The 22793-nt window shown below is 43.1% G+C and overlaps 1 protein-coding gene and 1 long non-coding RNA gene across 3 annotated transcripts; both read left to right on the forward strand.

The window, feature by feature from the left end:
* The first annotated feature begins 614 nt into the window (after window positions 1–614).
* On the forward strand, window positions 615–15951 carry cdc25b.L (cell division cycle 25B L homeolog). Of its 2 annotated transcripts, NM_001127884.1 has the most exon segments (16): window positions 1080–1366; window positions 3217–3311; window positions 4652–4703; window positions 8339–8380; window positions 10184–10220; window positions 10480–10590; window positions 11403–11519; window positions 11605–11748; window positions 11895–11966; window positions 12095–12277; window positions 12516–12611; window positions 12813–12875; window positions 13048–13146; window positions 13564–13697; window positions 13807–13918; window positions 14038–14248. In NM_001127884.1, coding segments are annotated over 16 exon segments (1689 nt in total). In that variant the 5' UTR covers window positions 1080–1175; the 3' UTR covers window positions 14179–14248.
* LOC108697345 lies at window positions 3318–4651 on the forward strand. Its single transcript, XR_001932416.1, has 2 exons — window positions 3318–3420; window positions 3554–4651. It is a non-coding gene; the product is annotated as an uncharacterized LOC108697345 (long non-coding RNA).
* Window positions 15952–22793: the final 6842 nt, after the last annotated feature.

Raw genomic sequence — 22793 nt, forward strand, 5'->3', positions numbered from 1 at the left:
GCTAACCACACCCGTATTGTTTCAGAAAGTCTGGGGCTGAGCATGAGATACAATAGGTTACCAATCCCAGTGCTCGATACCTGATGATGACAATTTGGGCATGTGCACAAATGAAGGGGGAGGGGACAGGGGTGACAAACGGCAGCGGGACTAGGGGCGCCAGCTATGTAAATCAGGCCCTGCCCCCCAGTAAGATTTTGGGGCTTTAAAGGCCTGACTTGATAGTATTTTTATTTTATTTTACAGAATTCAGTCTCTTTCCTCATGTGTTGGGAGGAGGAATAAAAATAGAATGCAGACAAATTCCCATCCCTTCCAGCTGAAAGACAAGCAGGAGCCTGGGTTTTATTACAGTATATATATATATGTGTGTGTGTATGTCCCAGTACAGAGACATGATGAGAGTAAGACACAGTGGTAGCAAGCCCCAGTGGCACAATAAAGGCCAAGCCTTGAGCCCAGAGTCAGCATCACTGTATAGCACAATAGGCACGTGCAGCTCTGACTGACAGCCCGGACTCCCGCCTTAGGTCTATGACAGTCGCTGGTCACGCCCCTCCCCTCCCATTGGCTGCTCCGTGCCGCCTGGCAGTGTTATTTTTCGAATATAAGTTCGGAGCGCCGGGACTTCGGGCAGAATCTGGAGGAGAAGTAATTGTCGGGCCCTCGCGCCTCTGATTTCTTGTCCTGCCCATGATCAGCCTGAGATAGGGAGCTCCATGTAGGGGACTGGGCAGAGGGAAAACCCCGATCCCATCGCTGTTTCTTCTTTGCTGCTTTTTGCTTCTGCCCCCCGCCTTTTGCTGCTGCTGCACCCCGGGATCTGCTATCCGCTTTGCACCCCACAATCCGCTCTGCACCCCACAATCCGCTCAGCAGCAAGCCTGAAGACTCTGCACCCCACAATCCGCTCAGCAGCAAGCCTGAAGACTCTGCACCCCACAATCCGCTCAGCAGCAAGCCTGAAGACTCTGCACCCCACAATCCGCTCAGCAGCAAGCCTGAAGACTCTGCACCCCACAATCCGCTCTGCACCCCTCAATCCGCTCTGCAGCAAGCCTGAAGACTCTGCACTCTCTGCTCTGCGCCCCAGGATCTACAAAGGCCCAAAGCTCTGCACTTTTTGTCTCTGCCCCCCATTTGCACTGCTGTTTCCCAGGCCAGAGCCTCACACAATGGAGTTGGAGAAGCTGCTGAATGATTTCAGTCCCAGCCGGAGTGACCTCCCTGTGCCCAGACCCACCCGCCTGCCAGGCTTGCCCTGTGCCATTGTGGCTACCAGGGGGCTACTGTGCCAAGAATCTGGGGTCTTGTCCCCTGTCACCAGCCTGGCTTTCACCATGAACAAACTGGCCGGCCTGGGAAGGTGAGAATGTCTTTTATATGGTCTATATATTATATAGTGAATAAAGAACCCCCTATTGTAAATTATAAGGATATTATAGGAGTTGTATTATAGGAGTTCCATGACCATATAAAAGTACGAGGCTGTTTTTATACAGGTCATGGAACTCCGAGGTCACTTCCAATATCCTCATACTTTCCAATAAGGGGGACTTAATTTATTATAATACACACGTTTTAGTGAGTCATGTGACAGAAATGACTTCACTACTCACCGTTTATAACTGATGACATCACTACGTCACCGTTTAAAAGGATATAATTTACAAGATATTCACAGGACTTCAAAAGATCCAACAAAAATTGTGATTTATTTCATTGTTTCATCATCAGGACGGCATGAGTTGAAATAAATCACAATTTTATTGCATTGGTGAGTGCGGTTCTTCTAAGACGTTTACTATAATATATATATGTGTGTGTTGTGTGTAGGATAAAGCATGGCAGCCCTTAGGGGCAATTCCTAGGCATTATGGGTAAAACATGGCAGCACAGAGCAGATGCCACAGAATGTATCTCCCTATCATTGCTCACATTGTAGCCCCTTTAGCTGCAGCAACTTATACAATTGATTGCATGCTTCTGCGGTTTCCTTGTTACAATACAAGGTAGCAGGGAGTTGCTGTTTATCAGCTGTCAGGCTGCACAATTGTTCAAACAAACGTTTCTCACACCCTGCACCCCTCTGCTACAATCCTGTCCCCCATTGGCTGAAATCGGTGCAAGGAACAGGGTTGCTTTCCCCATTGAAATGCAGTGCAGGCTGCAGCATACCAATTGTGGTTTGGGGGTCTGTTTTCATGCAGTAAATAGATCTGTCCCTAAGGGGCTCTCTGTTTCTCTGCTATTTCCTGCCTGTTCCATGCCCCCACTCCTCATTAACTCACAGAAACTGCCCAAAGCATCTGTTCACCATTGAGTTAACTGTTAGTATGATGTAGAGAGGGAGATTCTGAGACAATTTGCAATTGGTCTTCATTTTTTATTATTTGTGGCTTTTGACTTATTTAGCTTTTTATTCAGCAGTTTCCAATTTCAGCCATCTGGTTGCTAGGGTCCAAATCACCCTAGCAACCATGCATTGATTTGAATATGAATAAGGAGAGGCCTGAATAGAAAGATGAGTAATACAAAGATAACAATAAATGTGTAGCCTTACAGAGCATTTGGGTTTTAGGTGGAGTCAGAGACCCCCTTTTGAAAGCTGGAAAGAGTCAGAAGCGAAGTAATTAAAAAAAAACTCTAAAAAATAAATAATGAAGAGCAGTTGAAAAGTTGCTTACAATTACTCATTCTTTAACATACTGAAAGTTAACCTAAAGATGAAGTACCCCTTTAAGAGGATCTGAACATTTATAAAGCAGACAAGTTCCCCTTTATTAGCAATGATTCTTCCTTCCTGAGCTCCATTCCCAGAAGATCCACAGACTGCAGAGTGTAGCGATACCTGCGGTTATTATCTGTGCCATTTGCTGTGGTCTGGATTGTGGCATCACCATCTGCCCTCTCCCCCCCCCCAAGGATTTGCTTAATTAGAGTGAATGAGATTTGGGAGATAACGGATACCATGAAGCTTGGCTTCCTCAACAAACGGCTTTGTCCCCTTTCCCTGGGGAGGTGCAAATGTTTGTAATTGGTGACTAAACGGAATATATTCTGCGGAGAGAAAGGCCTCGTTGTTGTGGCCGAGGAGCAGAGGGGGCACCTGAGTGCGTGGGAATGACAGTTTTCTGTGTAGGACTGCAGTGAGCTCTGCACTGGGTAATAATTCTATCATATTAAATGTATCTACATCTTTATGTTTCTCTGTAGCCAAAATGAGACACCAAAAAGAAAACTTGGCATTTCCTTCCAGGCTCAGTGCACCTCCCTGTTGCGCACGTCATCTTCTGATTCGTCCGATTCCGGTAAGGATATATTGATGATGTTTTTTTATTGATAATGTTTTTTTTGTCTTGCACTGATTGTATATCTATTACGGGAAAGGAAAATCAGGAGGTTACTTGTGCAGGAAAGGTACATGTACAGGGAATTAGATGTGCAGGGAGGTTATATGTGCAGGGAAGGTGCATGTACAGGGAATTAGATGTGCAGGGAAAGTACATGTACAGGGAATTAGATGTGCAGGGAGGTTATATGTGCAGGAAAGGTACATGTACAGGGAATTAGATGTGCAGGGAGGTTATATGTGCAGGGAAGGTGCATGTACAGGGAATTAGATGTACAGGGAAAGTACATGTACAGGGAATTAGATGTGCAGGGAGGTTATATGTGCAGGAAAGGCACATGTACAGGGAATTAGATGTGCAGGGAACGTACATGTACAAGGAGGTTATATGTGCAGGGAAGGTGCATGTACAGGGAATTACATTTGCAGGGAAGGCACATGTGCAGGGAATTAAATGTGCAGGGAAGGTACATGTGCAGGGAAGGAACATGTACAGGGAGGTTATATGTGCAGGGAGGTTACATGTACAGGGAATTAGATGTGCAGAAATGGTACATGTGCAGGGAAGGTACATGTACAGGGAGGTTATATGTGCAGGGAGGTTACATGTACAAGGAATTAGAAGGTACATGTGCATGGAAGTTACATGTACAGGGAATAAGATGTGCATGGAAGGTACATGTACAGGGAATTAGATGTGCATGGAAGGTACATGTACAGGGAATTAGATGTTCATGGAAGGTACATGTACAGGGAGGTTATATGTGCAGGAAAGTTACATGTACAGGGAATTAGATGTGCATGGAAGGTACATGTACAGGGAGGTTATATGTGCAGGAAAGTTACATGTACAGGGAATTAGATGTGCAGGGAAGGTACATGTCTAGGGAAGTTATATGTGCAGGAAATGTACAGGGACGTTAGATGTGAAGGTAAGTTAGATGTGCAGAGAAGGAATCTTCCCTGTCAAGTCTTGGATTCCCATGTTGCTTGCATGTCAAGGGAGGAATCTGTGTAAATAATAGGGTATTTGGGGGATTCCACACATGCCATAGCAACAGACAGTTGCAGTCATCTGTCACCTGTCTGTTACAAGGGAAGGTGCCAGAGTTTTTGTTTGCAGGTAATTCAACCCCCCCACTTCTTAAAAGTGAAGTGTGATTCCCCGTGTTCACACGGCTTGACATGCTCTGCCTGTAATATCCCTGTTCCCTAGACTGTACCACCTAGGTGTAAGGGGAATCTGTCACCCTCCCTTCCACACGTCAGTAAATATTTCCATCTTCTCTCCACCATCAGGTCTCTGCTTGGATTCCCCCAGCCCCCAAGAATTGGAGGTCACCCACGAAACGTAAGTGTCCTTTTTTTTTTTTTTACCTCCCCGTTTATCCTGCAATTTGCTACTTGTTGGTTTTGGGCTGGGTGATTAAAGGGGTGTTGACTCTGCTGTGTTTGTCAAATGAAAAACCCAGTCAGGTCCTTAAATTGGTCTTTCTATAATTAGCCACTGAAATGGCAGTTTTTTGTGAAAAAAAAACACTCTCTATAGTAAATACCCCTTGTGCTCTCCCCGTCACTGCTCATAGAACCCAACATGTTTTATTACCTGCCCTTCTAGTCCAAACCCTAGGGCAAAAGCCTGCGCTGGAGGCAATTTAGCAGGGGCAACAAATTGTCCCAAGTATTCTGACGCTTAATCCTTATTAGTTCTGATAGGGGGTTGGGAGCATTGGCACAGACTGGAGACACACAGACAGTTGTTAAGTGCAGGAGTCTGTGTTGGTATTTGCAACTGCAGCTGCTTCTAAGCCAACAGCTGCCGGCCCTTTAAACTGAACAACTGCAGAGGGGCCCCGCTCGGGCTCTTTCACAGCCCTCTTTTGTTTTAAAGTCCCCTTCCAACTGGCAGATCTCCCAGAGAGAGAAATATGATTCCCCCATTGAGCAAACTCAGGTTACTGATCCAGTGTAGGGAGGGGGGTAGCAGGGGTATTGGGGGTTCTGGCTCTGATGGGAGGGCTCTGGAATGCAAATATACATTCCTAGCTGGCTTACCCCCGTCACTCATGCCTGGAGAATAACAGAAGCGTGCAAGGCATTGTGGGAGTTTTATTTCTGCAGTCAGACAAACAGAGTACAGATACTTCCTTCAGCTGGAATCACAGTTCCAATCAGCTTTAAAACCCTTGACGTTTTTTATAACAAACATATATAGGGAAGTGGCTTGTTTACACTTGGTGCGATAAATATTTATCGCAGCGGCAGCTTCCCCTTTAAGATTCTGCGGTTTGTCAGACAGGTGATGTGTGATCTCCTGCGCAAGAGTCTGTGGGTTTAAAGTGCGCAGTCAGCTCTCTGGCCGGCCCCTGTGGTTTGACATTAAAGAGCGTGAGCTGGAAACTGTGTGTTGTGAGCGGCTGAAGATGAAGCACAGATCCGGGGTGGTGGTATATATAGTGAATAAAGTAGCCCCTATTGTAAAGTATAGGGATATTATAAGTTACCGAGGAGTTCCATGACCATATAAAAACACTCTGCCATCAGCCTTATAATATCCTTATACTGTATTTTACAAGAGGGGATATTTGATTTTATATATATATATAAAGATATATATATTATATATATATATATATATATATATATATATAATACACAAAAGCCATGAATATCCTGTAAATTATATCCTTATAAACGGTGATCAGTGATGTCATCAGTTATAAACGGTGAGTTCTGATGTCATTTCTGTCACATGACTCACTGAAACTTGTGTATTATAATAAATAAAGTACCCCCAGTTGTAAAATATGAGGATATTAGAAGTTACCTTGGAGTTCCATGATCTGTATAAAAACACTCGACCTTCGGCCTCGTGTTTTTATATGGTCATGAAACTCCTCGGTAACTTATAATATCCTTATATTTTACAAAAGGGGGTACTTTATTCACTATATAATCTACAGTCTGGTCATTTCCCTATGGGACCAGACTAAATTATATCCTTATAAACGGTGCGTTCTGACATCAGAACGGGCCGTTTATAAAAGGGGTCCCCAGGAGCCGAATTTGACGCAGCGCGTTCAAATTGAACGCTGACGAGCCCGAATTGGACGCCGGCGCAGCCAATTTGGACACTGGCGACCAGAATTGGACGCCGACCCCCTCACAACATGGTCACATAACTCCTCGGTGACATAATATCTTTATAAATTACAGTAGGGGGTACATAATCCACTATATATTTGCACTTTATTCACTATATATATATATATATATATATATATATATATATATATATATATATATATATATATATATATATATATATATATATATACACCCCCCAGTTGCTCTCCAACTGCCACCTTTGTGCCTTCTTTGTGGCATCCTGCATGAGTAAAATCCTGCCAGTTTGAGTTTGTAGGGGAAAGAGCAGTATGGGGAAGTTAAACCTGAGTATGGGCTACAGAGTCACATCCTGAGCCTGTTGTTGTTAACGGGAAGGCAGGGTATTTGCTATTCTAGGCTTTTCCTGTATCTCTCATTAATATGAAAAGCAGAGTTTAACGCTTTCAGTCCTCTTGACTCCTGAAACAATGCAGCAGAAGGCGGTACGAGCAACAGACCTGGGAATTAAGGCATCGACAGCTGGCATCTGCTACATTGTGGCAAGAGTCAGAACTGGCAGTGCAGAAAGGACCAAGCCCATACTGCTTTCATATGCACAGAGCCTGCTCTTGTCTATAGCTGATTCATTTAAAGGAGCAGAAATGTCTCTTATCTTGATTTATGGTTTTATTGGCGGCGACAGGTGGGCAGGCGGCAGGTGAAACAGATATATATATATATATATTGTGTGTTTGTGCCAGAGATCTGTCCTTTGGCAAATATTAGACCAAGCATCTGCTAAGTATGATATGCATGGGGGGGATACCCCTTTCTGAAATGTCCAGCCCCTTGTATTGGGTATTTGTTCTCCAGCTAATAGGGCATCTGCCATGATTCTTTATGAAGTTGCATGTCAGTTGATATCAGAATGTGATGGGACATGTGGGGTCAAGCACAAACCCTGGGTCGGAATCTCAAAAAACATCTGTCCCCTCGTTCCATCGACTCTGCCCCCCCCTGTAGTGTGGCACAGGGCAATCCACAGCACGGGGGGAGGGGCAACATCCGCTTATTCCTGGTCCTACTTCCAAACGGATATGTCTTAATTAAATGTCTTAATTAAATGCAATGGCAGTGATTTATATTAAAGGGGAAGTTAACCTTTATAATAAATAGGATGGAATAAGGAATATAATCAATATTGAGGTCTCTTACCCCCGTGGGCTTGCATTTCTCTTGTAAAGGCTTGGGGGGGAGGTGTAGGACTGAATTTTATGGGGGTTATTTGTCTCCCCGCAGACAGTTATTGTCTTTAGATAAAAGCCCCCCACCCCAGGAGAAAAGGAGATATGAATGGGTTGAAGGAGGTGCGTGTCTGCGCCCAAGACAAAGCCCCCCCTTTCTTGCACAATGCTTGAGTTAATTGGGGCTGCACTGGGTGTCCATCTGTCAGTGTGGGGGGGGGGGCTTGCAGCACGTGCTTAGTGGGGTCGCCTGTTGCCTCCTGAATGAATAGACTGAATAGAGGCTTTGATATGCCACACTTGTCCCCCCCCCCTCCTCAGGACACATGGCTTGGGTGCAGAGTGAAACAAAGCCGCAGATTTACATACAGGTGGGGAGCAGCGACCCTTGACCCCCCCTATAGAAAAGACCCAGCCACATTTAACCCCTTCACTGCACACACAGACCCTTTATCAGGCGAGGGGGGGCGCTTTTGTTCTAGGGTTTCTCCTGCTTTTGTTCCATTTATTACTGGCACACAGAGACCAAATAGACCGATATATGTAAATGAGGCCAATTATATTACATATATAGTTAATAGTGGGCGGGGCAAGACACCCTCATTTATACTTGTTTTTTATTTCTTTTTTTCAGGTTTGGAAAGGTTATGTTTGAATCAAGAATCCTTCCCAATGAGTAAGTATATCGACAGCTGAGATTCACTTGTAATATGTTATATAATAAGCAACTTTTCAATTGGTCTTCATTATTTTTTTTTTTTATAGTTTATGAATTATTTACCTTCTTCTCCTGACTCTTTCTAGCTTTCAAAAGGGGGTCACTGACCCCCTCTAAAAACAAATCCTCTCTAAAGCTACACATTTATTGTTATTGCTACTTTTTATTACTCATCTTTCTATTCCAACCCTCCCCTATTAATACTTCATATTCTCATTCAAATCAATATATGGTTGCTAGGGTAATTTGGACCCTATCAACCAGATTACTGAAACTGCAAACTGGGGAGCTGCTGAATAAAAAGCTAAATAACTCAAAAACCACAAATAATAAAAAATTAAAACCAATTGCAAATTGTCTCAGAATATCCCTCTCTACGTCATACTAAACGTTAACTCAAAGGTGAACAACCCCTTTAAAGGCACACTACCCTACTTTTATTCGAGTCAAGTGGAAAATGCAGTTCCTATGGCTCCCCCTGAGGCCTCCCCAGGCAGCAGTGCTGTAAATGGGCTCTTCATTAAAAGGCAAATTCAAACAAAGTATTTTTTTCCTATAATGACCCCGCTGTCCATCCTGCTACACATTGATTTTTAAAGGAACAGTAACACAAAAAAAATGAAAGTGTTTTAAACTAATACAAATATAATGCAGTGTTGCCCTGCACTGGTAAAACTGATGTGTTTGCTTCAGAAACACTACTATTGTTTATATAAACAAGCTGCTGTGTAGCAATGGCAGAAACTGAAAAAAGTCTATATGGCACACAAGAAATAGTGGATAACAGAAAACACCATTATGTGCTACAGAGCTTATCTGCTGTCTGCTGTGTAACCTGAGCCTTTTCTTCTTTGAATGGCTGCCGCCATTGCTACACAGCAGCTTGTTTATATAAACTATAGTAATACTTATCTGTTATCTACTGTGTATCCTGTGCTTGAATGGCTGTCCCCATGGCTACACAACAGCTTGTTTATATAAACTATAGTAGTACTTATCTGTTATCTGCTGTGTATCCTGTGCTTGAATGGCTGCCCCCATGGCTACACAGCAGCTTGTTTATATAAACTATAGTAGTACTTATCTGTTATCTACTGTGTATCCTGTGCTTGAATGGCTGCCCCCATGGCTACACAGCAGCTTGTTTATATAAACTATAGTAGTACTTATCTGTTATCTACTGTGTATCCTGTGCTTGAATGGCTGCCCCCATGACTACACAGCAGCTTGTTTATATAAACTATAGTAGTACTTATCTGTTATCTACTGTGTATCCTGTGCTTGAATGGCTGCCCCCATGGCTACACAGCAGCTTGTTTATATAAACTATAGTAGTGTTTCTGAAGCAAACACACCAGTTGTACCATTGCAGCACAACACTGCATTATATTTGTATTAGTTTAAAACGCTTTCATTTTTTGATGTTACTGTTCCTTTGAATAAACATTTTGGATTGTGACGACCGTGTGCCATTCATTCAGTTTCCTAAAGCAGAGAGAATACACAGCTTGTCTATATCTATATGCGCCACTGATATCAGTGTTTCTTTAAGGGCGTGTTTTGGTGTTTCTGCTTCATACAAGATAATACTGGGCACGGCCATTCTTACGGGTGCTGGGAATACAATATCCAAGTCTAAACTCATTTATTAAAGCATTTTTTGGTTAGTGAATAAGGCCCATGCTCTGCAGAGTTCTTTTTGCCATAATAATCAGGTTTCGGCATAGAAATTTAACCAGTCTCCTCTTTCTCACTTTCCAGTGTCAAGCTGCCAATCAAAAGAATCCACTCCTTGCCGGTAAGTTAACCCCCCCCTGCCCAGTGCATTAATATGAGTGGGGCTATTGATATGTATAAGCACAAATATATAGAACTATATATAAATCTACTGAGAGAATGTTCGGGGCACAAAATAAGCAATACCCTTGTACTAAGGGAATCACCATGGCAGCTCCTACATATGTATGAGTGTAATTATATGGAATCTATATGAGAAGGGGGGGAGTATTTGATTACATATAGGCAGTATATGAAATAATCGGGTATTTTGCAAACAGGAGACTCTCCAGGGGGGCAGCCCTGCTCTAAGAAAACTCCCCCATACTTTGGACCTGGATCTGCCCAAACCCCTTGAGAAGATCCCAGCGGAGAAGGACAATAAGGAGAATGTAAGTCTCACCTGCAGATTGTGTTGGTTAAATGATGGAGAAGTAATGCCTTGCCCTTTAACCCATGTCTCGCCTTTATAGCCCCGGGGGAAGGGGTATTTAAGGAAACATAGAATTGGTTTGCTTTAAGTGACTATGGCATACATGTGGCCCCTGACCCACAACATTTAGGGCAGATTCGGGGAGAATAGTCGCCCGGCAATAAATCTCCTCTTTTTCGGGGCGACTAATCTCCCCCCGAACTGCCTCCCCTGCGGCTAGAATGTAAATCGCTGGGGGATGGTACTTGGAGCGTTTTGTTTTACGAAGTTGCCCGAAGTTTCCTCGTGAGACAACTTTGGAAAACGAAGCACTCTGAGTGCCATCCCGCCGGCGTTTTTCATTCTAGCTGGCGGGGAGATTAGTCACCCTGAAGAAGAATTGGAGCGTGTGTCTCTGCCCTTAAAGAACCCCTAGATTGGGAAAGAAAAACTCCCAAGATTTTACCATTAGGGAGGCACCGAATCCAGGGTTCGGGATTCGGCTAGAATTCGGCCTTTTTCAGCAGGATTCAGATTCGGCCGAATCCTTCTGCCCGTCCGAATCCAAATCCTAATTTGCATATGCAAATTAGAGGAGGGGAGGGAAATTGCGTGACTTTTTGTCACAAAACAAGGAAGTAAAAAACGTTTTCCCCTTCCCACCACTAATTTGCATATGCAAATTAGGATTCGGTTCAGTATTCGGCTGAATCTTTCCAAAATAGTGGATTCGGTGCATCCCTATTTATCATTGCAATCACGTTAACCCTTTTCTCCTATTTCTCCCTGCAGGAATTACTCCTCTTCAAGAGGCCGCGCCCGTTCTGCCGTGCCAGGCTCCGCACTTTTGACGGCTTCAACGACAGGGACGCGTTTTCCGAAAGGCCCAACTCCGCCCCAGCTCTCATGGTAGGTCAATTGCCTTGATCAAGCGGCTCCTCCGTCGTTAGATTTGGGGATCAGATCGATAACAGGATCCTTTTTCTTCCGTTAGCTTTTCAGTCCGGACAAGATCAACTCTGAGCTGGACAACGAAAGTCCCATCCGCTTACGCAAATCCTCCCTGACCTTCTCTCTGTGCAATGATGATGACGATGATGATGGATTCATGGAAATTATGGATGATGAAGATATAAAGGTACAAAATGACTTTTTTTATTTATCACGGGGGACACCTATATCTATATGCTCTTCTGAGAACTTTTGCACTTTACTGTATAGTTTTTTTGTTGCAGTTTTCACGATATTAGCAGTTTTTAACACTTGCTTTCCCCTTCTTTGCAGACTGATATCCCCTCTGGAATGCAGAATCTGCTTACTGCACCGTTTGTGAACAAAGAAGACAAGAATGACGCTGTAAGTACTGCAGTTGAACGAATCTATTTATACTTCAGTTCTATGGCTGACCTTTAGTCCTAGGGTATGGAGGAACTAGTTCCCTTGCTCCTATTTAGGAACTCTATTTGCTTCTTCCCCTTGTACAGGATACAATTATTAGAAGCAAATGCCGCCGGCTGTTCCGTTCGCCCTCTATGCCTAGTAGCGTCATCAGGCCTATCCTGAAACGGTTGGACAGACCAGAAGATGGTGACACTCCCGTGAAGTCAAAAAGGCTGAAGAACTTACCGCAGTCGCACTCTGAAGAATGGCCAGAGAATGAGGAGCCGGTATGTAGAACCATAACGTTCCTTCTCTCACTTGAGGGACAGCCCTGGCCAGTAAAATATTAAAAAGATCTTCAGCTGCTTTGGCCAACTTGGCTTTGACCTTCAAGATTTCCTACTTGTTAAGTGTCTCCCATCGTACGGCCATATCCATGTCTTCTGCTTTAGCGGCAGCTGATAGAATGTCAAATGTTGACCTCTTTTACCCTCGTTCTTTAACATTTATGATTCTTCATTTCAGAAAATGAAGTTGGGAAGGTCCAAGTCTGTATGTCTTGCTACTGTGGAGAAGATACTGGACAATGATGAGAGAGAGCTCATTGGTGACTCCTCAAAGGTGAGAAGCAGCAAGTTGCCCTTTTATCGCTTGCTTATAGTCAACAATATTTCATGTCCTTGTGAAATAGTGGATAATTGCTAGCACTGCACTGTCTAGGGAAGGGGAAATTATGGACGTACACGATAGGAATTCAGGTCCGAATCAAGGGTATTCGTAAAGATTTATTTGCTAAATTAACATCATTCCTTTTTTTTCTAGGCCTTTTTACTGAAAACAGTGGAAGGGAAGCATCAGGATCTGAAATACATCACTCCAGAAACGGTGAGTGGTCACCAAGAACCAATTGTAGAGCTTATACCATAGGAAGGGGGTGATATGGTCTAGTAACTCATAGCAACCAATCAGCAGACAGCGTTTGTTTAATATAATATCCGATTGGTTGCCTTGAGTTTTATTACATCGTTATATGACAGGTATTACATTTTTTTCTCAGATGGACAGTGTGCTGAGCGGGAGGTACGACGGTGTGATTGACCGTTGCGTGATTATCGATTGCCGATACCCTTATGAATACGAAGGGGGGCACATCAAGGTGAGTTGCGCTCAGCTGTTTCCTATCTCAACAACTAGGGATGCACCGAATCCTGGATTCGGTTTGGGATTCGGCCTTTTTCAGCAGGATTCGGATTCGGCCGAATCATTCTGCCCGGCCGAACCAAATCCAAATCCTAATTTGCATATGCAAATTTGGGACGGGGAGGGAAAACATGTGACTTTTTGTCGCAAAACAAGGAAGTAAAAAATGTTTTCCCCTTCTCACCCCTAATTTGCATATGCAAATTAGGATTTGGTTCGGTATTGCGAAGGATTCAGGGGTTCGGCCGAATCCAAAATAGTGGAGTTGGTGCATCCCTACCAACAACAGAACCCACGGTGGGTGCTGCCATAAAGCAGTTTGGACATTTCTAGCAGTGACTTTAAACTGAATTCTTTTGCCTTATTTTCCCAGGGAGCCTTAAACCTCCCCCTGGAGCAGGACGTGGAAGACTTTCTGCTGAAGAAACCCATACTACCGGAGAGCCCCGACAAGCGAGTGATCGTAATATTCCACTGCGAATTCTCCTCAGAGAGGGGCCCCAGGATGTAAGTTACTTTGACCTGACTTCAGTTTCTGCCGTAAAGCAAGCCAGTACTGCTGTTTTTATACTTGTAAAGAAGTAGGTACTTTAAACGACTTCTCTTTAATCCACAGGTGCCGATTTGTTAGAAAGCAAGACCGCAATAGTAACGAGTACCCCAAACTACACTACCCAGAACTTTATGTCCTTAAAGGAGGCTACAAGGATTTCTTTCCCACCTTTCAGGTGAGTTTACAATCTTTTCATTGGGCAGACTGAGCGAATGGTATGACAAGTCAGTTGCAGTTGGTCTTCATACTGTTTAAAGTCTTGAATTTGAACCCGTTTCTCTGGTTTTTTTGCAGTCCCATTGTGAGCCTCAGTCCTACAGGCCGATGCACCACGAGGACTTCAAAGAGCACCTGAAGATGTTCCGTTCCAAGAGTCGGACCTGGGCCGGAGACAAGAGCAAGCGAGAGATGTACAACCGCCTGAAGAACCAGTAGAGGGCAAAGATGGCAGGATAAAAGCACTGATCGTCTTATACTGGGGCCAGGGCTTGTCCCTAATTGCTGCACAGTTGGATCCATGTGGCCTCTGAATGGAATTGTGTCCGGAAATGGAATTTCCACGTATGGCTCCGCCAAGTCGCTCAGTACAGGAGAGACGGGTTCGGTAGAACGGTGGCTGTTCAGGCTCACTGCACAAGAGAAGCTGCTTCTCATTGGAAGGAGGAATCGTTTGTGAAAGTAAAAGTTGCCATTGGTCTTTCCTAATAACGGCATTACGTTTGACATCACTGGACATTAACGCTTGATAATCAGGTTGGCCGCAGTGGATTTCTGCCTTCGGAGCTGTGAATCTCCAACGTGGAACACTAATCACTGTGACTGCGTATGTGACTCCGACCCCCGGCTGCCGGCAGGCTGGTTTCTGTCGGAGGGACCCACTTGAATATCCCCCTTGCTGTCCTGCTACTCCGTCTCCGTCGCCCCTTTGCAGTTGTTGTTGAGGTTGTTGTTTCTGTAGTTCTGAGTGTGTTGCACTTGCACTTTTTTTCTTCCAGCCTCTTGAGTTGCGTAGAGGCTTGTCCGCCATTGCTCCGCCCTCTGCCTCTGAAAGGGGCCAATCAGTGAGGCATTTCAGCAACGGCCGGCTCGTGAGTGTGTGTGTGTGCATTGTCTGCATTCATGTGTTGAAGGTTACTTTGTGTTATTTGTGCAAATGCGTGTGCCCCGCTGCCATATTATTTTATATATTCAGCCCCCCTATACCTTTAAATTGATATTTTTGTAATATCTCTTGATTTCTTTCTTTGTAGAAAATCAACAGCAAATTACAACAAAATCCAGGAACCGAAAAAAATATGTTTATCTGGACCTGTGTCTTACACAATAGGTGCAGCGTATTGGCCTCTCTTTGCTGTTCCAGCCTCACTAATAATAGGGTGGTGCTTACTTTTATACTCACGCTAACCCCGCCTCCTCTGACATCAGAGATGGGTCAGGTTCCAATAGGTTAGGGCAATTTAGGGCCAGCGGGTTTCAGGCCGATTCCCAGGCTGATTTGCTATTGGGAACTGAATCGCAAGCAGCCAATCCTATATTTATATATATTTAATAGAGCAGTTACACTTCACCAAAATCACATTATGTTTGAATTTTAAAAATAATAAAAAAAAGCACTTCATCTGGTTTTGCTAAACCCTCCCCCCTAGTTATTAATATGTACCCCCCTCTGACCATGTTTATTCTATACCCAGACCTTCATTTGATGATATAAGGATTGTATTATGTGAGTACAAGTGTTACTCAGCAATGATTTGAGCCCGTGTGAGTGCGGGAGCCCAGTATAATATGATTTATCCCTTTCCCATATGTATTAGGAGGATATGAAATTGTTATATATATATATTTAGTTATTATTCCCACATTGCCTATAAATGGCCGCTGTCCTTGAGTTCTCCTTTTTCTAGATTCTAATATATCTCCAGGCAATCTGCTCATTGGAACAAGTTTGTACTGAGACAAAAATTCTATATTTATATATATATATATTTTTTTTTTTTTGGTTTTGCACAGTTTAAAAAATGAGAAGCCAGTTATTCATGACTGCCAGGGACAGAAGTATTTCCATTGGGAGAGTCTCCAGTTATTATTTGCGTTATCCCATATTGTATGTGTGATTGTAATGCTTATTGTACACCCCCCCCCCCCCCCCCGTCTGCACATTGTTCTGTGTATTCATTCAGGGGAAAATTAAAATCTTGTTCTTTCGTACATTGAAGTGTGGAATTTTTTTTTCAACTTTCAATTTAAGATGGTGTAAGCAGCAGTCCTGTCCTGCTTTATGGCAGCTGAGATTCTAGCTATCTGTATAACAGAACATTCTGTCCCAGTGGCTGCACAGATCCTATCTGATCCCCATTGTAAGCAACAGTCCTGCCCTGCTTTATGGCAGCTGAGATTCTAGCTATCTGTATAACAGAACATTCTGTCCCAGTGGCTGCACAGATCCTATCTGATCCCCATTGTAAGCAACAGTCCTGTCCTGCTTTATGGCAGCTGAGATTCTAGCTATCTGTATAACAGAACATTCTGTCCCAGTGGCTGCACAGATCCTATCTGATCCCCATTGTAAGCAACAGTCCTGTCCTGCTTTATGGCAGCTGAGATTCTAGCTATCTGTATAACAGAACATTCTGTCCCAGTGGCTGCACTGATCCCCATTGTAAGCAGCAGTCCTGTCCTGCTTTATGGCAGCTGAGATTCTAGCTATCTGTATAACAGAACATTCTGTCCCAGTGGCTGCACAGATCCTATCTGATCCCCATTGTAAGCAGCAGTCCTGTCCTGCTTTATGGCAGCTGAGATTCTAGCTATCTGTATAACAGAACATTCTGTCCCAGTGGCTGCACTGATCCCCATTGTAAGCAGCAGTCCTGCCCTGCTTTATGGCAGCTGAGATTCTAGCTATCTGTATAACAGAACATTCTGTCCCAGTGGCTGCACAGATCCTGTCTGATCCCCATTGTAAGCAGCAGTCCTGTCCTGCTTTATGGCAGCTGAGATTCTAGCTATCTGTATAACAGAACATTCTGTCCCAGTGGCTGCACAGATCCTATCTGATCCCCATTGTAAGCAGCAGTCCTGTCCTGCTTTATGGCAGCTGAGATTCTAGCCTCATAATAGTCACAACAATCATTTACTGTATTTCAGTTCATGTATTTATTTATATACCGGAAGTCTTCTCTGAGTTTTGCAAGGCATAAACAGAAATAGGGGCACAACATATACATTAGACAGAATAAATACATAAGTGTAAAATTAGGTCCCTGCCCGAAAGATCTTTCAGTACATAGATCTATATAAAGTTACAATTTACATAGAATCTGAGAAATGAGCAGCTCCCTGTGTATATAATATACATCAGTTTGTGCAGGTGTCTGTACAAATATACAAATAATTCACTGGGGCAGTGAAGGTAAAACATGCAAATAACAGGCAAATCAGCTCTTCCTATGAATGAAAGTGCCATTCTGTTGGCTGAGCAAATAATCTCATGCAAATGGCCCAGGGCAGAGACCGTTCCTTGGCTGCTCTTTGCTTTTAGTTTGTAGCAGTCCAACCAATGCCCTACATTTATCAAAGATAAGTGCTGATTAGTTGCTATGAGATAAACTTGCTGCATAATTATCCCGATGTGTCGCTGGTGAATTTTCATTCCTGGTTGGCCAATAAGCCCCTTTGTGTGGTGATCAGCCAACCAGCTTCTTCCAATGAACTAATTGGATCATCAGATGGGGGCACGAGTGGCCAGTTTAATGGCTCAGGACACTGAGCTGAAGTTGAGAAGATCACTGGCATGTCTTTAAGGATAGGGGGCGCACTTCCATTTTATGGATATAGAAATCTATAGGTGCCTTTCCCAGGCTACACAAGGCTACACCCATCCTGTCATCAGAAAACATGTTTTTTTCAAAATGCATCAGTTAATAGTGCTACTCCAGCAGAATTCTGCACTGAAATCCATTTCTCAAAAGAGCAAACAGATTTTTTTATATTCAATTTTGAAATCTGACATGGGGCTAGACATTTTGTCAATTTCCCAGCTGCCCCTGGTCATGTGACTTGTGCCTGCACTTTAGGAGAGAAATGCTTTCTGGCAGGCTGCTGTTTTTCCTTCTCAATGTAACTGAATGTGTCTCAGTGGGACCTGGATTTTACTATTGAGTGTTGTTCTTAGATCTACCAGGCAGCTGTTATCTTGTGTTAGGGAGCTGCTATCTGGTTACCTTCACATTGTTCTGTTGTTTGGCTGCTGGGGGGGAAAAGGGAGGGGGGTGATATCACTCCAACTTGCAGTACAGCAGTAAAGAGTGATTGAAGTTTATCAGAGCACAAGTCACATGACTTGAGGCAGCTGGGAAATTGACAATATGTCTAGCCCCATGTCAGATTCCAAAATTGAATATAAAAAAATCTGTTTGCTCTTTTGAGAAATGGATTTCAGTGCAGAATTCTGCTGGAGCAGCACTATTAACTGATTCATTTTGGAAAAAAATTTTTTTCCCATGACAGTATCACTTAAGTAAAGGCAAACAGGAGCTCTGCTCTCACTCATATCAATAAGGGCCGTATTTATCAAAGTTGGAATTTTTCAATTTAAATCAGAGTATTTAAATGAAAAAAGTCAGACCAAACTAGAATCTACGAATTTATCTTATTTATTATTAAAAATGCACAGATTAATCGGTTCGGGGAAAAAATCATGTAAAGAATAGGATCATGAAATTTTTTTTACAGTTTTTTTCCCGAATCGCTCAATTTTTTGAAGGGATTTTGTCCGGAAAGCCTGAATTTTTCTGAATTTGACAGAAAAGTCTAAAATAGTCAGATTTCCCGGCTAATTCCAGCGCAGACCACGGAAACTTCCCAAAGGATAGGGACCTCTCCCATTGACTTATATACAACCTCGGCAAATCTGAGATACTGGATTTTTGGATTCAGACTTTTTTCAGCCTCGTGGTTTAATAAATCCCGAAAAATTTGAATTTATCGAGTTTTTGGCATTCAGACTTTGATAAATAACTCCATGAATGTTAATATACAAATAAAAATGTCTTTATGCAGATTCCCATGCACATAAACTCATGGGTTTACCCAAAAAATGTCTCTTATTGGTCCATTTCCAATTATTGCCTATTTGGATTGGTGGTTGAATACATGTTGCTGATTGGTCCCTTTTCATTTCAATATGACTACATGGTATAATGTTTAGTCAGCCTATGACTAAGTGCCCCTAAGGCACGAAACGCTTAAGGCTTTGCTGTGATGTTTTTGCTTAAATAAATACTTTTTTACTACATCAATTTACTGAGTGTGGTCTGGTATGTGCCAGCCCTTCATTATCAGGACTGGGTTGGGCCAGACCAGTCTCTAGTGGGAGGTACACCTTAGGGGAGGGAGAAAAAGAGAAAATAGAGCAAAGGGGAATTAGAGAAGTTAGAGAAAACTTAAGGGTAAATAAATCTTCAAAAATCAGTTTTCTGCAGTGAAGTTACTGGCATCTATGGAGTTAATGCAATGCTCTAAATCGCTCTTCTGCAGTGATTTCACTGGCATGTATTCGGACAATGCAATGCTCTGAATCCATATTCTGCAGTGATTTTACTGGCATGTATTGGGACAATGCAATGCTCTGAATTCATCTTCTGCAGTAATTTCACTGGCATGTATTCGCACAATGCAATGCTCTGAATCCATATTCTGCAGTGATTTTACTGGCATGTTTTGGGACAATGCAATGCTCTGAATCCATCCTCTCCAGTGATTTTACTGGCATGTATTGGGATAATGCAATGCTCTGAATCCATCTTCTGCATTGATTTTACTGGCATGTTTTGGGACAATGCAATGCTCTGAATCCATCCTCTCCAGTGATTTTACTGGCATGTATTGGGATAATGCAATGCTCTGAATCCATCTTCTGCAGTAATTTCACTGGCATGTATTCGGACAATGCAATGCTCTGAATCCATATTCTGCAGTGATTTTACTGGCATGTTTTGGGACAATGCAATGCTCTGAATCAATCCTCTGCAGTGATTTTACTGGCATCTATTGAGGCAATGCTCTGAATCCATCTTCTGCAGTGATTTTACTGGCATGTATTGGGATAATGCAGTGCTCTGAATCCATCGTCTGCATTGATTTTACTGGCATACATTATATTGGGACAATGCAATGCTGTGAATCCATCTTTTTCAGTGGTCTTAGGACCTCGCACTTCAGAATGGAGCACACACAACTCATGAATACAGTGCTGCCTGTGTTTGGGAGAGCTTTATTCATAGGGGCATCATTCAAGTTAGGGTGCATGAGGTGCAGAGTGCAGCCAGACCCAGGTTTGGGATGAGCACTAGTGGGCTTGCTTTAGTTCTTTCTCTTGCAGTTGTGAAATTCTGCTGTTCTCTAATCATTTCTATGGGATTTTTCTCCTAAATTTTATTAGGAAGGTAAGGAGTAGAGCACGATGGATTATACTAGTGCCACTGACAAAATGAGCCTTATTGTGGTTGGCGCTATGGACTCCGGCTTTTGGCCGAGCTTAGTATCAACCAATCAACATTCTGTTGCCCCAACACTCAACTCAATTCAATGAGACAGAAAGTTCCACAGTGAGATTTAAAGGGGTTGTTCACCTATCACTCAACGTTTAGTATGATGTAGAAAGTGATATTCTGAGTCAATATGCAATTGGTTTTTTTGCATCTGTGGTTTTTGAGTTATTCTTCAGCAGATCTCCAGTTTGCAATTTCAGCAATATGGTTGCTATGGTCCAAATTATCCTAGCAACCATGCCTTGATTTGAATAAAAGACTGGGATTTCAATAGGAGTTATGAATAGAAAGATGAGTAATCAAAAATAGCAATACCGATAAACTTTACATCGGATTTGTTTTTAGATGGGGTCAGTGACAATATACAGTACACATAGAATAGAAATGTCACAATATAAGGCTGATTAGTAATTAATACAGATAATTACTACATGGCAGCACAGAAACCAGTGCAATTAGCATCAGAATTTAATAATCAGCAAACCTGTAGCATCATCTTATATTACAGCCAGGGAAGCTCATTTTCTGCTGGATAATTAGTGACGAGCCCTAAGCTTAGCTTCTCAACAGCCAATCAGAGCCCACTGAGCATGTGAGTGTCACAGACACTTTCCAAGATGGTGACCCCCTGTGACAAGTTTGAAGTCCTGGATCATTGCTGCTATTGACAAGCTCAAACTTTAGCCTCGTGCAATAAGTTCACTATATAAAATATGCCATTTTTAGCCATATTCATTTGTAGGGTTTAGTTCTCCTTTATCTAGCTGTTCTACTGTTTATGGTGTAAGTTTTCCATCCCTGAAATGTCTCTGGAGCCTTCATCGAGCCCTGCAGGCTGCGTGCATTCAGATAATGCAAAGACGAGAATTTGGATTCTTTCAAAACTTTCAGATTCTGAAGAAATGCCGCAAGTTCTTGTACTTAGGCAAAACAAAATTCCTTTCCCTGTAGGAAGTTGGACAATGAGCCAATGAAAATGTTTTGTTTGCCCAGTCAGTGTGGTTCCCACAATGCCAACCCCAATATAATGTGGGGTTCAGCTCTGCTTTTTTGTCCTGATACCTCATCTATTTCAAACCCTTTCCGGATAGATTGTAAGCTCCTCTGGCCATATCATGGTCTACTAGAATTGTACTCCTGCCTTCCGCATTGTAAAAGCGAATTGCGACTTTGATTGTTTTTCACCTTGAACAATATCTTTTTTAGAGGAGCGAGTGAGAAAACAAATGGCATATTTTGCTGGGGAGGAGCGTGTCATTTCATGGAAGTGTTTCCTGTTCCACTTCATTAAGCAAATGTTCCTCCCAGGAGGGGCAGACAGTAAGGTGTCTGATCTCATCGGGGCCCCCCTGGGTACAAACTGCACGACCTGGAGAAATGTTTATGTTGCTATTAACATTTTTTTGGAACAATAAAAGGGAAGTGGGTGCTGAGTGCCGGTCATTTCACCCGTATTTTCGCTGACAGCGTATGGGGGTCTGTGGGCTGGAAATAGGCTTTTCCTGTTCCAGGGCTTTTGAAGTGAACAAGCCATAAAGGAATATTGTTACAAAATAAACAGCTCACTACTTTCAGTAAAGCGGCCCCAAAACTGCCCTTGTGCTTTGGGACTTCTCTGGAGAGGACTAAGGGACCACTTCAATCCCTTTTGTGGAGCAAAGTCCTGCATCAGGTGGAATACCTACAAAGCAGATGGGCTTCAGGGAGAAAGTCCCGATTCCTTACTGTGCGGGCACTCCACTGGTAACCCTACCACTAGGGTTGCCACCTGGCCGGTATTTTACTGGCCTGGCCGGTAAAAATCATGGTTGATCCCAATGTTATTAATAGGGAAAAAAGATAAATATATAGGAAGGCCGGTATTTCTTTCCAGAAAAGGTGGCAACCCTACGTACCACCCTCCCCTGAGGTTACGATATTTGTTTCCCATTTCCCATCTGAACTGCATCCGATGTGACATCACTTCTGGTCCATGGTGACATCACTTCAGGGTTCATAAGTCCTGGGTCGGAAGGTAAATTACCTGTGTGTGGGCCGCTTAGGGAAGTGGTCTGGGTAGAGAACATTTTCAGTGGCAGGTGCGGGTTGGGTTGCAGATCAGCAGGTCAGGGTCAGGCCAGACCAGTCTCTAGTGGGAGGTGCACCTTAGGGCAGGGAGAAAAAGAGAGAATAGCGCAAAGGGGAATTAGAGAAGTTAGAGAAAACTTAAGGCTAAATAAATCCTCAAAATCAATTTTCTGCAGTGAAGTTACTGGCATCTATGGAGTTAATGCAATGCCCCAAATCCATCTTGTTAATGTGTTGGGACAATGCAATGCTCTGAATCTATCTTCTGCAGTGATTTCACTGGCATGTACTGGGACAATGTAATGCTCTGAATCCATATTCTGCAGTGATTTACTGGCATGTTTTGGGACAATGCAATGCTCTGAATCCATCTTCTGCATTGATTTTACTTATATACAGTATATTGGGACAATGCAATACTCTGAATCGATC

The sequence above is a fragment of the Xenopus laevis genome, chromosome 1L, assembly GCF_017654675.1.
Source record: "Xenopus laevis strain J_2021 chromosome 1L, Xenopus_laevis_v10.1, whole genome shotgun sequence".
Lineage (NCBI taxonomy): Eukaryota > Metazoa > Chordata > Amphibia > Anura > Pipidae > Xenopus > Xenopus laevis.

Excerpts from the sequence above, each read along its gene's own strand:
- cdc25b.L (XM_018249172.2), top strand. The coding sequence starts at position 1,176 with ATGGAGTTGGAGAAGCTGCTGAATGATTTCAGTCCCAGCCGGAGTGAC. Across the intron at positions 1,367-3,216 it reads AAACTGGCCGGCCTGGGAAG|CCAAAATGAGACACCAAAAA; the intron begins GTGAGAATGTCT and ends GTTTCTCTGTAG. Across the intron at positions 3,312-4,651 it reads TTCTGATTCGTCCGATTCCG|GTCTCTGCTTGGATTCCCCC; the intron begins GTAAGGATATAT and ends CTCCACCATCAG.